General features: G+C 43.9%; 1 protein-coding gene across 3 annotated transcripts in view; it reads left to right on the top strand.

Annotated features, from left to right (window-relative positions):
- Nucleotides 1-319: 319 nt before the first annotated feature.
- RTF1 (RTF1 homolog, Paf1/RNA polymerase II complex component) overlaps nt 320-17927 on the top strand; it is a 53778-nt gene continuing 36170 nt past the window's right edge. For 2 of the 3 annotated variants that reach the window (XR_010405046.1, XM_054513601.2), the window contains exons 1-3: nt 357-517; nt 3298-3367; nt 14644-14754. Coding sequence is in view for 2 of the 3 variants with exons in the window: in XM_054513601.2 (XP_054369576.1) it covers nt 501-517; nt 3298-3367; nt 14644-14754 (198 nt within the window). In the remaining variant the exon portion in view is untranslated. Of the gene's footprint in view, nt 518-3297; nt 3368-14643; nt 14755-17927 lie in introns of all 3 variants that reach the window. The other variant, XM_045900311.1, reaches the window with a different exon arrangement.

Genomic DNA, 17927 nt, shown 5'->3' with positions numbered 1-17927 from the left:
GGGCAAGACCCTGACGGCGCCCTCGACACTCCATCAGTGTGGGCCAGTTGAAAAACTTGTCAGAGCAGACCCAGATGCTTGCAGCGCCAGTTCACTACAGGTACGTAGCACACCAAGCTTTGGCCCCGCAGAGGAGACACACCCAAAGCTACCAGGGGCCCGCGCAGGGTACAAGACCGCTGTCCACTGTCCGGAACCCAACCCTGTACGGGGGCCCGCCTCCCACGCTGCGTCGGGGGTGGGGCAGGGCGGGGCACTGGGCGCCGGCGAACGGCGTGCGACGAGCGGGGGGCGGGGCCAGGGGCGGAGCGGAGCGCGCATGCGCGGTCGCCTTTGTGTGGGTCGAGCGGCGGCGGCGGCGGCGGCAGTGGCGGTCCCACTGGCAGGCGGGCAAGAGGGGAGTCCGGGCGGCGTCCGGCGTGGGAGCCGGGGGACCACCATGGTAAAGAAGCGGAAAGGCCGCGTCGTGATCGACTCGGACACGGAGGACAGCGGCAGCGATGAGAACCTGGATCAGGTGAGGGCAGGCCGCGGAGGCGCGGGCCAGCGGAGCGGGAGGGCTGACTCCGGGCCACGGGAGCCTGGAGCCGGCCGGGCCCCGGGCCTCCCGGCCCGAGCTCCCGGCCCGCCCCGTGCCCTGACCTCCGCTGCCACCTCTTTCTTGTCCTCCCCGCAGCTCCCGGGCCCCTCGGAGTCCGGACGGGGCCTGGAGACGGAGCCCAGAGGACTTGGCGCCTTGGGCGGGGAGGCGGGGCAGGGACCAGGCTGGTGGGCCTCGGGCTCGGGGGACCAGCGGGGTCCGTGATCTGCCGGGGTCAGATCGGAGCAGCGGGCTGCAGGCCTGGCGATCCGGGCCCAGAGAGATAGGAAGTATCATACGCCCGCCAACCCGGGAGGCTGGGAGATTTTGGAGGAGGTGCAAGGGTGAGTGTGGGGTGGTGGGGGCGGGGGGCGAGATGGTGCGGGCTCTGGAAGATGAAGTTTTTCAGACTAGAGGTGTGGACCTGGAGGAGAGACACCCTTAAACGTTCCGGGGAACCTCTGCGGTGCTTGATGAGGAAGACTTAGGTGTGGGCACAAATCTATTTGGCAACTAGGGTCGTTTGTGGTTGAGAAGGGTTCCCGTTGAGATGTCAGACCAGAGAAAACTCCTGGGAGAAGGAAAGAGGGCAGAAGTGGATAAATATATAGGACGACTTGGAAGGACTATGACTTTGGCCTCTTGGCTCTTTTCATGCAGCATCCCAGAATTCTTTCGTACTTGAAGATTGTGCAGGAACCATTGAAAGTAACTTTTGGTCTCACTGTCTTGGGGTTGAACTGTTTTTGTGCTCTGGAAAATACTGTAGGGAGGAAGCTGTCCTTTACAACAGTGCTCTAGTGATACTAGAAGATTCAAAGACAGTTTCCCCTCATGTTTTGGGAACAAATGATACAAAGAATATGCAAGAGGTAGTAGCTTTATAAGTTAAGTAGAGGGAGTACTGAACTTAGAATCTGAAATTTTGAGTTCTAGGCTGGCTGTGCTGTTTTCTAGCTATGTATCTTTTGTCTGTAACTGTAAAATCTGGATACATTAGCCTTGAGTAGCAAATTGGGCTATTATAAGGATCAAGTATTTTTAAGAATTAATATTGGTACAAGCACTTGCAAACTAAGGCTTTTGTATCAATGGCTTCTTGGGGGTTCTTTGTATTAGGCCACAAGTCTCAGGACTAAAGTATTAGGGCATAAAAGGGGTGGACTTTAAGAAGGAGGGACTGGAAATGTGTTGAAGAAAAGAGGACTGTTTCGAAAATGGTGGTATGGAGGTGGGAAAGTCGTGGGGCTTCATCAAAGGGAGAAAACCTTGTTTGGGGATAGGAATTGAAAGGTAAATTGAAAATATTCTCACTGAAAGGCTCCTGAAATTTACAAAAATATAAAAAATATATTCTTGGCTGGAAAAATTTGTTCGATAATTTTAGACTGGTACTTAAGAGGATTAGAACTTTTTTTTTTATCTAGAAATGTGGGTATTTCCAATAAAAACATCAGCTACCATTTACATAGTGCTTGAGGTGAACTAGTCAATCAATTAAGTACTTTATCTACATTGTCAAGTTTTCAAATTATGGTGAACTTGGTATCATTTTCTCCATTTTACATATGAGGAAGATGGAGATTGAAGAAGTAACATACCTAAATTCACACAGCTTGTTAGTGGTACAGTGGGAATTTGAACTCCAAATCTGCATGATAGCAAGGCACATACTCTTCACTATACCAACTTAATCTGTTAGTCTTTTAATTTTTCATAGTGCAAATTGAGAATGTGTTTCATGGTCATTTTCCACATTGCTAGAATTCATGTTTGTAAAGTACATTGAATAGTTTGGAGGAAATTGTTACATCAATTAAAAAGATTATTTGGGAGCTTCTTTGGCAAAGCACTCTAAGACATCTGTTCTGATGATGAATGAACTAAGCTGCAAATTACTTTGTCTGTAATGATTTTCCACAGAATTCTAACAAATGAAATGAGTTCAGAGCTTCCTTTTGTGGTAAAGAGGTTTTACCTGATCCACAAAGAGCTCTTCCAAAGTGGACACTGGAAGGGATTGCAACTTTAAACCCAGCTCTATCTATTTATAAAAAGAAATTAGCATAAAATTTGTAAGTAATACTTAACACAATTTAACAGCAATTTCAACTTTCTCCTCTTCAACCACTGTCATTGGCATTCTTTTATCAGATGGGAACCAGATCAAAATTCCCTTTCCCAGCACATCCTAACAGAGGCACCTGTACCTTCTGTCTGTCTAGCTGTTCAGTGCTGCACCAGGCTCTCAGAGGAATCAAAAACAAAGATCTCTGCCCTCTAGAAGTTTTCACCAGAGACTGTTAGCAGAAGTTCAAAGTCAGGCCGGTTTGGGGGTCTTTGGAATCCTAAGAACAAAATTAATGCATCTGGGCCTTTCTAACCAAGATGCCTTGGGCTGCTCCATCTAGTTCTGGGTCTTCAGTGGGGGTATAACATCATATTTGCTGTCTAGTGTAAGGTCCTTGTGGAAAAGACAAAACCATAACAAACCTCTGAGTGTCTAGTGTAAGAGTAGAGCAGTTAGAAAGGAGGTCCTTTGTTCTCAGATTTTCCAGATGGGAATAGAAGTCATTATGTCAGAAATATTATTTCCAACTTAGTCCTTGCTGAAAGTGAGGCAGGTGAGCCTACTATGCTGATTCTTCCTGGTGGTGGGAGGAGGACCACCTGTGTCAGAAGCTGCCTGGGTTGCTTATTTAAAATGTACTTTGCAGGGGCTCCCATCCCAGACCTACTGAATCAGACCCTCAGGGGATAGAGCCCTGGACTCTGCATTTTTACCAGGTACAACCCAGGTACTCATTTATGTTAATGATTGAGACCACTGTCTGTGTGCAAGTTAATCTTTTTGGTAAGACACTCTAAGTAGTTTGGGAGAGAAATAGCCTCCTGTCCCGGCTATAGTGTGTGCGTAACTGAAGAAACTTGACGGAGATGTTTGAGGTAGCAAAGCTGTTGGCTTTTAAATCTCTGAAGCTATTTGAATTGTTGGGATGCTTTTTATTGAAGCCTGTTTCCTTTTTTTCCTTTCTTCATGTTGGGAAGAGAGGTGTGTAGGAACTGAATCAGAGTAGTTTAAAATTGGTTTAGCTTTGAAAGGTTTTAAAAACTCAGACCTTTGAGGGGCGCCTGGGTGGCTCAGTCGTTAAGTGTTTGCCTTCGGCTCAGGTCATGGTCCCAGGGTCCTGGGATCTAGCCCCATGTTGGGCTCCCTGCTCCGCGGGAAGCCTGCTTCTCCGTCTCCCACTCCCCCTGCTTGTGTTCCCTCTCTCGCGGTGTCTCTCTCTGTCAAATAAATAAATAAAATCTTTAAAAAAAAAAACAAAACAAAACCCAGACCTTTGAGAATTTGAAGGATTTCTTTTAACATGTGACCTGATAGTGACCTTATTTTTTATGTTGGGCACACCCTTTCTTCAACATTTTTTTAAGGATTTATTTATTTTAGAGAGAGTGCGAGCTAGTGAGCACATATGAGTGGGAGGGGTAGTGGGAGAGAGAATCTCAAGCAAGACTGCACTCAGCACAGAGCTGGATGTGGGCTCTATCTCACGACCCTGAGATCACAACCTGAGCCGAAACCAAGAGTCAGATGCTTAACTGACTGCGGCCCCCCTCAACACAGGCGCCCTATTTTGAACATTTTTAAAATTGCAAATTCTGAAGATACTTGCTTTTGGCACCTCTTGGAAAAGAGTTTGAGGCAAACCTAGGTTTTTTTGTTTGTTTGTTTCCCCATCATGTACTTCCATGGAAATAATGTATGTCACTCGTTATGGAATAATATTTATGCAATGGGTCTTATAAAATGAAAAGCGTCCAAGATAATAAAGGAATAGAGTTCTCTATTCAGATTAATACAACTCAGTATTTATAAAAACTTTACCCTGCCTTTCTCAAGAAAAAAAAAATTGAGCTACTTGCATACTGGAATGCTTTATTTCATAATTTCCTCTCATTTAAAATGGTGGTGTTGTCATGTCCTCTTTTTCTCTGCTTATGATACTCGAAGTAGCAATAATTATATTTGTCTTTGAAAGAATAGACCCCTAAGTATTTTCTAGGAGTTATTTTTAGATATTATATGTAAAAAAATGACATTGTTATAAAGTATCCTTCCATAAACCTTCCCCATAAAAGTTGGGAAATTTATTTTTTAAAAAAAGATTTTATTTATTTGAGAGAGTGAGTGAGTGAGAGCACAAGCTGGGGGAGAGAGAGAGGGAGGAGCAGACTCCCCGCTGAGCAGGGAGCCCAACACAGGACTTGATCCCAGGACCCTGAGATCATGACCTGAGCTGAAGGCAAATGCTTAACTGAGCCACCCAGGCACCAGAGTTGGAAAGTTTAAAAGTTGTGCTGCTTTTTATAGTCTTTTTTATATTTCATAGAAGTCTAGGATGAAAAACTTGTGAGAAGTGTCAGTGTTAACTTGTGAAGTTTTTAATTTGTGTCATAATGTTGCATCCAGCTTCATGTAACTCATTTGCTAATTTCACTCACCTTTTCTGTGCAGGGAAGATTGAGTCCCCCTGGGAGCTTTAGCAGAGAGGCTTTTAGGAAAAATTCAACACCAGATCTATTGGTGTACTTATTGCTCCCTTCCTAGACTGTAAGTTCCCCAAGGGCAGAGATTGTTTATCTTTCAACAAATGTGTTAGACAGTGTTAGGCACTGAGACTATTGGGTGAACAAAATGGAAGCAGTTTCCACTTTCAAGATTAGAGGAGACGGGAGGGGGTTGAGTGTGGGGCAGGCATTGCCCAGAGAGTCATTTCCTCACAGTTTCACTAGAGGCTGTGAGGGAAGAGCAAGGATACTGTGAGATTGTGACAAGTGGCCCTAGACTACCCTGGAGGGAGTAACACTTAAACAGACTTGGAATATGTGTTAAGGAAAAGATTAGGAGACTGAAGAGTACAGAGACGTGTTGAGTGTTCATGGTTGAGGGACCAGCAGCATTGCTCAAAAGCATTGGGGCAGGAAGGACCTAGCACCCTAATGAAACTGAAAGAAACACACAGTGACTGGAATATAACAAGTTGGAGAGAGAAGGTACAAAGGAAGCTGCAGTAGTCCCTGTTTGGACCCTTTGAAGATGGAAAAGTCAGTTTAGTGAATCGCAACCAGCATTAAAAATGAAAATGAAATTGAACCAAATAGAAAACATCAGGGGTGCCTGGCTGGCTCATTCGGTAGAGCATGTGACTTTTGATCTCGGGGTTGTAAGTTTGAGCCCCATGTTGGGTGTAGTGATTACTTTAAAAAAAATCTTAAAAAAGAAAGAAAACATTATGTGTCAGACTTAGTAAAAAGGAGTATTGTTTTTCTGTAACCTGTATTTTGCATATATACATATACATGTATACTGGCTTATGAGTTAGAATTGATCTTACTGTGGGCTGGGGTTAAAAAGAAGTTTTAAAGTTATTGGTAGGGCCATGTTGGCAATGTTAAGGGACTTTGAACTTGATTCTGAGGGTAATGAGAAACCACTGAAGGATTTTAAGCTTGAAGAGGTGTTCACATTTGTTTTTTAAAAAGTTTGCTTAGGGGACGCCTGGGTGGCTCAGTCGGTTAAGTGTCTGCCTTCGGCTCAGGTCATGATCTCAGGGTCCAGGGATCGAGCTCCACATCAGGCTCCCTGCTCAGCTCTCCCTCTCCCTCTGCTGCTCCCCCTGCTTGTGCTCTCTCTTGCATGTGCGCACTCTCTCTCAAAAAAAAAAAAAAAAGTTTGCTTAGGCTATTACATGGAGAGTAATCTGGAGAAGGGACACCAGTTAGGTGGCAGAGAGAGGAGTCCAGGTGAGAGATGGTGGAAAGCATAAGTTCCACTAGAATGGAAGCTCCAGGAAGGCAGGGCTGTTTGTTCACTGTAGTATCCCTGCACCCTAGGGGATGGTATGCAGCAGGTACCCCGTCAATTTTTGCTGAATGAATGCCTGACTTGGACTGGTATGGTACTCACAGAGACAACAAAAGTAGATTTGATTGGACAGAATATTCAGGATAAAGAGAGGACTTGATGATTGATTAGATGTTGGGGGTGAGGAAGAGGAAGTCCTGGCATGAGATGGGGAACGCAGAGGAAGATCAGATTTAAAGGTGAAGAGTTTAAAGTTGTCCGTGAGAGATCTCAGTGGTGACGTCAAGTAGGTAGTTGAAAATAATGCCTGCCTGGGGCACGTGGGTGGCTCAGTTGGTTGAGCATCCGACTCTTGGCTTCAGCTTAGGTCATGGTCTCAGGGTCCTGAGATCCAGCCCTACATTGGGCTCTGCACTCAGTGCGGAGTCCGCTTGTCCCTGTCCCTCTGCTCTTCCCCCTGCTCACTTGCACGCTCTCTCTCTCTCTCTCTGGAATAAATAAATAAAATCGTTAAAAAAAAAGAGAGAGAAAAAATAATGCCTGACACAGAGTAAGCACTTAATCTTGTTGAATATGCAAATGCTACTTGGCATATCCATGGTGGAAAGTTTTCTGACTTTTCTGGTTACAGCAGGATTACTCAAGAGATAAGAGCGTCAATTTGGAAGTTCTTACTTCAGCCCCTCTACTGTAATACTGATAACCCTTCTTTAAAGTGTAGAAGAAATGTATATTAGTTAGAAAGTATATTAGAAAAGGAAACCAAGTACAAACAAGTAACAATAGTAGAATTTTTTAAAATTTTCTGTACGTTTTGTTTGGAATGGGTTGAAAAATGATTTTGTCAATTTTGTAACATTGTGGGCATTTTTACAACTCAGTATTTTATCTACAATTATAATTACTTGGCTGGAAATTTGAAGGGGAAGTTGCCACATTTAGTGCCAATCATCTGAAATATAAAGGATTTTTTTTTTTAATTTATTTATTTGAGAGAGACAATGAGATAGAGAGAGCATGAGAGGGGGGAGAGTCAGAGGGAGAAGCAGACTCCCTGCTGAGCAGGGAGCCCGATGCGGGACTCGATCCCGGGACTCCAGGATCATGACCTGAGCCGAAGGCAGTCGCTTAACCAACTGAGCCACCCAGGCGCCCTGAAATATAAAGGATTTTATACTGTCACTTTGGAATTAACTCAGAAAGGTTTTTGTATATATGTTCATTGTTTGGATTTATTTTCTTTCAATAAAAATAGTAGGGGGGCACCTGGGTGGCTCAGTCAGTTAAGCATCCAATTCTTTTTTTTTTTTTTAAGATTTTATTTATTTATTTGCCAGAGAGAGAGAGCATGTGAGAGCACAAGCAGGGGGAGCAGCAGAGGGAGAGTTAAGAAGCAGGCTCCCCCCTGAGCATGGAGCCTGATGCAGGACTCGATCCCAGGACCCTGGGATCATGACCTGAGCTGAAGGCAGTTGCTTAACCGATTGAGCCACCCAGGCATCCTGAAGCATCCGACTCTTTTTTTTTTTTTTTTTTTAAGATTTTATTTATTTATGTGACAGAGAGACACAGCGAGAGAGGGAACACAAGCAGGGGAAGTGGGAGAGGGAGAAGCAGGCTTCCCGCCGAGCAGGGAGCCTGATGTGGGGCTCGATCCCAGGACCCCAGGATCATGACCTGAGCCGAAGGCAGACGCTTAACGACTGAGCCACCCAGGCGCCCCCTGAAGCATCCGACTCTTAATTTCAGCTCAGGTCATGATCTCAGGGTCCTGGGACTGAGCCCCACATCAGGCTCCACACTCAGCAGGGAGTTGCTTTTCTACCTCTCTCTCCCTCTGCCCCTCCTCCCACTTGGGCACACACGTGTGCGTGCTGTGTCTCTCTCTCTCAAATAAATAAATAAATCTTTCCTAAAACATTAAAAAATAAAAATAGTAGATGCTTGTTGAAACAGTTCCAGCAAAACAAATACCTCTCTGTCCCAAAAACATACATACACCCAATGGCTCCATTCCTTACTCTTGAAAGGTAGCCAAGTGTCCATCATTGGAATCCTGTTCCTCTACCTATAGTTTTGATATGAAAGAAAGAATAGGAATTAACATCTCAAATCTGTTTCTTTTCTTTTCTAGAGGGGGAGGGAGGAAAGGAAAGGGAGAGAAAGAAAGAGAGATGGGGAAGGGCAGAGGGAGAGGGAGAATCTTAAGCAGGCCCCATGCCCAGTGTGAAGCCCCATGCGGGGCTCAGTCTCACAACCCTAAGATCATGACCTGAGCCCAAATCAAGCGTCAGACACTTAACTGACTGAGCCATCCAGGTACCCCAACATATCAAATTTAAACCTATGTGAATTACTACTCTTTCCTCATTATCTCTCTAGTTCTCCCTCTTCTCTTTGTCCCTGTGACTGCTTCCCATGTCCAGGTCACCATCCACTCTGATGACATTGCTGAGGTTTCCTTCTGACTCCTTCCTGCACGTCCACTCTAGCATCTCTGGTCTGTTCCTCTGTCAGTCAGAGTGCTCTTTAAAAAAATCCTCTGGGGATGGTTACTCCACCTAAAACCATTTGATGACTTCCCATTGCCTTCAAATAAGAATGCTTGCTCCTGGTCTTGCTTTATAAACCCTGGAATGAACTCGTTTCTTCTTCTTTTTTTTTTTTTTTTTTTTTTTAGATTTTTTTTTTTAATTTATTTATTTGAGACAGAATGAGAGACAGAGAGCATGAGAGGGAGGAGGGTCAGAGGGAGAAGCAGACTCCCCGCCGAGCAGGAGCCCGATGCGGGACTCGATCCCGGGACTCCAGGACCATGACCTGAGCCGAAGGCAGTCGCCTAACCAACTGAGCCACCCAGGCGCCCTGAACTCGTTTCTTCTTACCTCTAACCAACCTTACTCTTTTCTCCCCCTTGCCTGCTAAGCTCCAGTCACAGTTCTTCTTCAGTTCTTTTTTTTTTTTTCCAGTTCTTCTTCAGTTCTTTGACCAAGCCAAGCTCTTGCCAGTTCAGGCCCTTAGCTATTCCATCTGGAGATTTCTGTCCAGAAAACTGCACCTCTCTTTCCTCCTGAGTTTCTAGTCTCAGCCTAAATGCCGTTGTCTCCGAGAAGCCCCCACAGATCACCCTATCACAGATCTATTCCCCATTCACTTGATTTACTTCCTTCTTAGCACTTATCAGGAGATATAATGAGTTGTTTCTGTTTATTGTCTCTCCCTCACTCAGTTTTAAATTCCATGAGGTCAAGGACTATGTATCCTTTTTTCATGACTGTCTACCCAGGGCTCGGTGGTACATGATAGGTGCTGGTAGTAGGGTGACCATCTGTCCTGGTTTGCCTGGAACTGAGGACTTTCCTAGAATTCAGGACTTTCAGTGCTAAAACCAGGACAGTCCTGAGCAAACCAAGATGTTTGGTCACGCTAGCTGGTAGTAATTATTTGCAGTACTTATATTTGTGGAATGAATAAGGGAAAAAGACCTCAGCATGCTAATTAGCCATAGAAACCCCTAGGGCCTACCCATATGGGCTTTTAGCCTCATTTCTGGGGTCTAGAATATGTATCCTACTTTCATGTGATCATGGAGGTTTGATTAAAGAGATGAGATTTAATTTCCTTTAAGTGAGAGGGAGCTAAGTTGCTTTATTACCAATTGATCCTGACATGACATCACAAAATGTATACTGTGAAGGGGAGGAGGATTAAATCCTAAGGTTTATGAGTCTTCACGTGTTGATGGGATTAGAATTCTAATCTTAACCAGAAAAATGCTATTTTAACAATCATTACGTAAGTGCAGTTAGATTTGCTTTATTTTAGGGTCTGAGTTTTGGCAGTCCAGTTTAACGTTAAATAAGGCTTTTAAGCAATGTTAATGAAACTGCTCTAGAAGCCAGTTGTGTCCTACACAGCCATACCTGTAGTATGTTGGGCACTGGCCTTGATTTAACCAGATCTTTAGTTCAGCTTAAATTTGATATACCATGCTGTCACCCCCGACTGCCATTCCCTTAGACAAATACCAAGATAAGTAGGGAAGGTTTTCACTGGATGAGATGAAATACGGGGATAGTAGTGAGAGAGAACCACTGGACACACAGAATCATCTCAACCAGCATGGTACAGTTGAATCCAGCTGTTAGGAGAGAGCTGCAGATGGACCTACACCCTGTGCATGAATTAATTTTAGATTGGCTTTTTCAAGTCCAGGTGTTGGATCAGTCACCGCTACAAGTAGTAAATCTGATGGTCTCTTCACCTGTGCATGTTGGAAAGACCTTTCTGTTGCACCTTGGTCTGTTTAGCTGTACTTTTGAGCCCTCAGTTGACTAGGGGACTTAACTATAAAGAGTAACCTTGTCACGCGTTCCCCCAGTAACTTCCTGTACAAATCTTAACTTGTGGAAAGGGTATATATCACACTATTAAGAAGGTCTTTGCTTTCACCATACTATTGTTAATATGGTATTTATGTCATAGGAGAAGAGGGACTGTGTCTGTCAGATGCAGTTGTTGATAAAGGAGCGCCATTGTTAGGTTTTTAGTATGGAGTGGAACTTTAGCAGGAAGGCAGTTTTAACATTTTAACACTTCAGTTATAGTAACTTTTAATGAATGTCTACTAATAATAGTGATGTTTCAGGGTAGGATTTGATTGATAGTTATCTAAACCCCTGTTATAATGAGTTGGTATTAAAACAGATTTCTAGTGCATTTGTGGACCTCAAAGGGTCAGGAAAGAGATTACTTGCCAGAAATCTTTCTAAATTTTATAAAATTCGCATTAAGGTAATGTGGGGAAAAAGATAATAGTAAAGGCTGTATGCCAGTTACCAGGTAACCCAGCAATCCCACTTCTAGGTATTTACCCAAGTGAAATAAAAACTTACATTTAGGGGTACCTGGGTGGCTCAGTCAGTTAAGCATCTGACTCGATTTTGACTCAGGTCATGATCTCAGGGTCCTGGGATCAAGCCCGACATTGGGCTCCACACTTAGCAGGGATGAGGATTTTCTCTCCTTCTCCCTCTGGCCACCCCCCTCCCACTCGTGCTATCTCGCCCACATGCACTCTCTCTCAAATCTTTTTTTTTTTTTTTTAGATTTTTAAAAAATTTATTTGGGAGAGAGAGCCACGAGCAGCAGGGAGGGGCAGAGAGAGAGGGAAAGGGTGAAGCAGACTCCCCCCTGAGCGCCTGGGTGGCTCAGTTGGTTAAGTGACTGCCTTCGGCTCAGGTCATGATCCCAGGGTCCTGGGATCGAGCCCCACATCGGGTTCCCTGCTCGGCGGGAAGCCTGCATCTCCCTCTTCCACTCCCCCTGCTTGTGTTCCCTCTCTTGCTGTGTGTGTCTCTCTCTCTGTCAATTAAATAAATAAATAAAATCCTTAAAAAAAAAAAGACTCCCCCCTGAGCAGGAGGCTTGATGCGGGCTTGATCCCAGGATCTGGAGATCATGACCCGAGCTGAAATCAAGAGTCAGATGCTTAACCAACTGAGTCACCCAGGCGCCCCTAAAATAAATCTTTAAAAAAAAAAATCTTACATGTACACAAAAACCTGTGTATGAACATGTAATTGCCTCCAGATGGAAACAACCCAAATGTTTTTCAAGTGGTAAAGTGTGGTATATCCACACAATGGAATACTACTTAACAATAAAAAGGAACAAACTACCAATATGTGCTGCAGCATGGATGAATCTCAAATGCATTATGCTAAAAAGCCAGACTCAAAACGCTGCGTACTGTACGGTTCTATTTATGTGATATTCTACAACAGATCTATGGTTGTTGGAGGATGGAAGGAGGGATATAAGAGCACTAACTTCCTGAAAAGGCTAAAGATCATAAGAACACTCTACTTTTTTTTATACCAAGACAGTAACTCGTCTTGATCAAATGCAAATTACAATAATATTTGTGGGGATGATAGAACTGTCCTATGTCTTGATTGTGGGAATAGTTAAACTGTATGTATTTGTCGAATTCTTAGAACTTATGCATAAGAAAGGATAAAATGTACTATATGTAAGTTACACCTTGGGTTTTTTTTCCTTCAATTTTATTTTTAATTTTATTTATTTTTATTTTTTAATCAGAGAGAGAGAGCAAGCGAGGGAGCACAAGCAGGGGGAGTGGCAGGCAGAGGGAAAAGCAGGCTCCCTGCTGAGCAAGGAGCCCGATGCGGGACTTGATCCCAGGACCTTAGGATCATGACCTGAGCTGAAGGCAGCCGCTTAACCAGCTGAGCCACCCAGGCATCCTCATTTATTTATTTTTTAAAAATTTCATATATCAGCGAGAGAGAGAGTGTGCACGCACCTGAGTGGAGGGAGGGGCAAAGGGAGAAGGACAAGCAAACTTTCCACTGAGCACAGAGCCTGTTGCAGGGCTCAAGCCCGGGACCCAAGAGCATAATCTCAGCTGAAGCCAGATGCATAACTGACTGAGCCACCCAGGTGCCCCTGTTTTTGTTTTTGTTTTTTAAGATTTTATTTTTAAGTAATCTCTATACCCAATGGGGGGCTCAAACGCACAACCCCAAGATGAAGAGGCATGCTCCACCAACTAAGCCAGCCAGGTGCCCCCTCAGGTTTTTAAAAGACAGTAAACACACATACTTACTGCTGTAATTTGCATTGATCAATAGGAGTTTCTATTTTGGAATGAAAAAGTAGTGTTCGTATGATCTTCAGCCTTTTCAGGAAGTTGGTGTGGTAGCTCTCTTCAATGAAATGAGAAGAGTAACATTTCATGACTACTTATGAAGGAAGAGAGCGGGTCAGCTGTTAATCTGAGAAGGTCATTTTCTCATTCTGGCCAGGGCAGTATACACCTAAAATAGAAAGAGACTGGAAGAAGAAAACAGATACTTTGTAGCAAGTCTGTTATTTTAAAATCCATCTTGGCATTTGACTTATAATTGTATAGCACCATCATCATCAAGAAATACTACTACTAGTATTTATTAGTTGTATTTTTGTCTTTTTTGGCAGAAGGGAAAAATGTTTTAGACTGGTAAACCATGACTGAGTTACGAGGTAGGGTCTGCCTGCCCTGGTTTGAATTCTGGCTCTATCATGTACTAGCTGTGTTACCCTGAGTAAGTTTCTAACCTTTCCTGCTGCTTAGTTTCTTTATCTTCAAATGGGGATGAAGACAGTACTTACCTTCAGGTTGTCCTGAAGATTAAATGTTAGATACTTAGAAAAGTACTTGGTGCCTAGTAAGTACAGTATAATTTTGGACTGGTGCTGATACTATAGAAGGTAAGAACCAGAGAAGTTTCCTTTTGTTGCATGTTTGAGTGACTGGACTGAGTTGGTGAGAAGTAACAGGAGAGAGGAACCATGTGAAAGCAAATTCTGGTTCTAGCCATGACACTTACTGGCACATCCCTCCCCCTGTAATCTGTCATAAATCACCAGGACAAAGCAGAGGTGGTGAATGGGAACATTTGGGTTGTCAAATTAGGATACTGATGTAGATGCCAGAACACTTACTGCTTGTTGTCAGGCTCTGGATTAAACACCAAAAATATACTCATTTTACCCCCTGGTTCAAGCATTCAAATTAAAAGATGATCTTAGAAGGGCACCTGGGTGGCTCAGTTGGTTAAGCATCTGACTCTTGATCTCAGCTCAGGTCTTGATCTCAGGGTCAGGAGTTCAAGCCCCGCTCTGGGCTCCTTGTTGGGTATGGAGCCCACTGAAAAAAAAATTATCTTAGAAACTTGTAGTTTGTCAGCTTATTCAGAACAATCCCACAAATCCAGTTTTTCCATGACTACAATAAGAGGATGCTTAGAGTATTAGTTAGCTATACCAGTTAGAACAGTGAGCAGATTACCTTTGAAAATATGGTTCTCATATCAATTCCTAAGAATCAGTACTTGTGTAGCTTATAGAGGAAATGGTGACAGTTTGGGAGTAACCTCCAGTTCAGTTTTCTAGTCATTTTTGCATTTCAGACATACATTTCCCATTAAGAAGAAAGGGACAGATTTTGTCTTTAGTGCTTAGGAATACTGGCAGTCAGTCTTTTCGTGTGATAAAAGTTCCCATGATGACAACTTTGAATTGAAAGCACAAAGAGGTGGAAGAGACCTAGGGAAGGTGGGCATTTGGCTATTCTTGAATGTTTTTTCTCCGTTGAACCAAACTCATGTGTCTACTTCTGCCCTGTTAGGAGCTCTTGTCTCTGGCAAAGCGGAAGCGAAGTGACTCTGAGGAGAAGGAGCCACCTGTGAGTCAGCCTGCAGCCTCCTCAGACTCTGAGACATCCAACAGTGATGACGAGGTGGGTGTGGAGGGGCTCGGCCCCAGGGACTGCGTGGTATTTGAGGGCCCTGAGGTGGTGACTCCTGACAGCCTCTTTTCCTTAAATGGAGACCATACTGCCTAAGATCTACCAGAACTTCTTAGGGAAAGAAAATTGTGTAAGGAAAGCTCTCGAATTGTCATGTGTCCTTGTGCTGTCAGTTACCTAGTGGGCCCCTCTGCAGGGCACTTGCGGTCATCGTTTAGTGGCTTGTTTCCAGCCCTGTTGCAAAAGAAGAGGCACAACCTGTTAGTCTTCATCTCTTTATTTTATCTATTTTTTGTCATTGTTTTCATTCCACTCTCATGTTAGAAAAGAAATTCTGGGGGCTCCTGGGTGGCTCAGTCAGTTAAGCATCGGACTCTTGATTTCAGCTCAGGTCATGATCTCAGGGCTGTGAGATCGAGCCCACTGTTGGGCTCTGTGCTCAGCAAGGGGTCTGCATGAAGATTCTCTCCCTCTGCCCCTCCCCCCACTCATGTGCAAGTACTCTCTCAAATAAATAAAGAAATCTTAAAAATAAAAGAGAGAGGGCACCTGGGTGGCTCAGTCGTTAAGCATCTGCCTTCTGCTCAGGTCGTGATCCCAGGGTCCTGGGATCAAGCCCCACATGGGGCTCCCTGCTCAGTGGGAAGCCTGCTTCTCCCTCTCCCACTCCCCCTGCTTGTGTTCCCTCTCTCGCTGTGTCACTCTCTGTCAAATAAATAAGTAAATCTTAAAAAAAAAAGAGAGAATGCCATATGTTCAGGTGCCTGGCTGACTCAGTCAGTGGAGCATGCAACTCTTGATCTTAGGGTCCTGAGTTGAAGCCCCCCCCACATTGGGTATGGCTTAAAAAATAAATAAAATATTTTTTTAAAAAAAAGAATGCTGTATGTTAGTGGGAAATACTTTAGCAAGGCAAGAGGCTTTCTTTGGATAGATTGAATCAACAGCCTCAGGGTGATGGTAATTTTTTTTTTAATTAAAGGTTTTTATTTATTTGACAGAGAGAGACAGCAAGAGAGGGAACACAAGCAGGGGGAGTGAGAGAGGGAGAAGCAGGCTTCCCGCCGAGTGGGGAACCCGATGTGGGACTCGATCCCAGGACCCTGGGATCATGACCTGAGCCGAAGGCAGACGCTTAACCGACTGAGCCACCCAGGCGCCCCAATGGTGGTAATTTTTAAGGAGGAATATTCAGCTGTTCATTGTTTAAACCAAGGTGACTTTCCCAAACTGCCCACCACCAAACAAGGTTGTAAAAGATCTATAACCTTAATGGAAGAGAGGGATGAGGGGAAAGGTCTTTGAAGCCCTCCTACGTGTTCCTCATTTGATTTAAAATACTTTTTTTCCTTTAGTAATTTCCTGGAGAGAGGCCAGATACCACCTTTCTGTTGAAGCTCATACCCTGCAGTTTTTGGGAGTGGGGTGGGAATAGATAGATAGATAGATAGATAGATAGGGGAGTCCCCCTCGGGGCTTGAACTCACCAACCCTGAGATCAAGACCCAAGCTGAGATCGAGTCAGACACTTAACCAACTGAACCACACAGGTGCCCCTAGGAAAATATTTTTAACAGTGTATTTATTTTGTTTTAAAGATCCACCAAAAAATAAAAAAAAAAAAAAAAAAAAAAGTTCCACTAAAGTAAAAAATGTTTTTTTATTATAATGAAATTTAATTAACATCTAGAATAATCTTTACCAGTGCCCTGCATATGCAAATTAGGAGTGATTATATTCTGATTGACTGTAGTGATGTTCTCTTAATCTTAAATAATTTAATCTAAAATTGCTTTCCATAGCAAGAGGTAGTGAAAATGTGGGTTTTTGGGCACCTGGGTGGCTCAGTTGGTTAAGCGACAGCCTTCGGCTCAGGTCATGATCCCGAAGTCCTGGGATCGAGTTCCACATCGGGCTCCCTGCTCAACGGGGAGTCTGCTTCTCCCTCTGACCCTATCCCCTCTCATGCTGTTTCTCTCTCTCTCTCTCTCTCTCTCAAATAAATAAATTAATTAATTTAAAAAAATTAAAAAAAAAATGTGAGTTTTTTTCTTTTGTTTATTTTTAATATACTATATTAACTAACTAGAGGAACTATAATTCCTCTCAAATTGATAAAATAACTCTGTTAGAAAAGCAGTAGGCTCTGTGAAGTAATTTTTTGCTTTTTTGTTTTTCTTAAAAAAAATGCATAGACAGTACAGGAAAATGTTGAAATAATTCCCTTTCCCACCATTCCTACATGAACTACTTTTATTTTTCATGTTTCAAAAGTCAGCTTCTGTGGGTTCCCCCCTAATATCTGAGAAGTTTGAATCTGTGTTCCGTCTGGAATACCCTGTAACATGGTTATGGTCTTCGCAATTCCTTAAGATACAAGCAATAACTATCCTTTGAAGTATTTGGTTCTCCATAGTCCTGTCATTAGATCAACGTCCTCGGTATACAGTCACTGTAGGGAGTCCCTTTATCCTTTTTAGCTGCTTCTACCAGAAGGGCCGAGTATGTGTCAACCTCCTAGCATTAGAGGAGTCCAAAACTTGTACTAGAGTAGATCCAGCGTTTCTAAAAGCTTTTACAGCTTACAGTTCCCTGTGTCACTCACAGCTACTTAACCAAGTCTAAATGTCCTCACCTTAGAATGCAACCCAACTGCTTATGCGCTTGTTGGAGAACAAGCTGACACGCAAGCGGCACCCTGCTCCCTGAGACTTTGAGTAACTTTCCCCCACGAGGTTCTTTGCTCTTGCTGCTGCCTCCAGGTCCCAGGCTCTACCCTAGTCGCCTTTCCCCCACACCCACTCGGAATAGCAGCCTCTATAACACGGTCATTCTGAAAGGTGCCTCTTTGGTTTGCATTTTGGCCCAGGCTACTAGCTTAGCACAGATGACCTCAAAGTTAGGGTGCATATTTCATTAACTTGGACAGTTAAACAAACTGTCCAGAAAGATTTAAATATTTTTTTTAAAAATCCTCAGGACACCTAGGTGGCCGGCCAGTCGGTTAAGCGTCTGCCTTCAGCTCAGGTCATGATCCCAGGGTCCTGGGATCGAGTACCACATTGGGCTCCCTGCTCAGCACAGAGGCTACTTCTCCCTCTGCCTGCTGCTCCCCCTGCTTGTGCTCTCATGCTCTCTTTGCTCTATCTGGCAAATAAATAAAT

Source organism: Mirounga angustirostris, unplaced genomic scaffold, assembly GCF_029215605.1.
Source record: "Mirounga angustirostris isolate CCGP_5_RB_7025 unplaced genomic scaffold, mMirAng1.0.hap1 SCAF_9, whole genome shotgun sequence".
In the NCBI taxonomy this organism is placed as follows: Eukaryota; Metazoa; Chordata; class Mammalia; order Carnivora; family Phocidae; genus Mirounga; species Mirounga angustirostris.
This window is presented reverse-complemented; position numbering and strand designations above follow the sequence as displayed.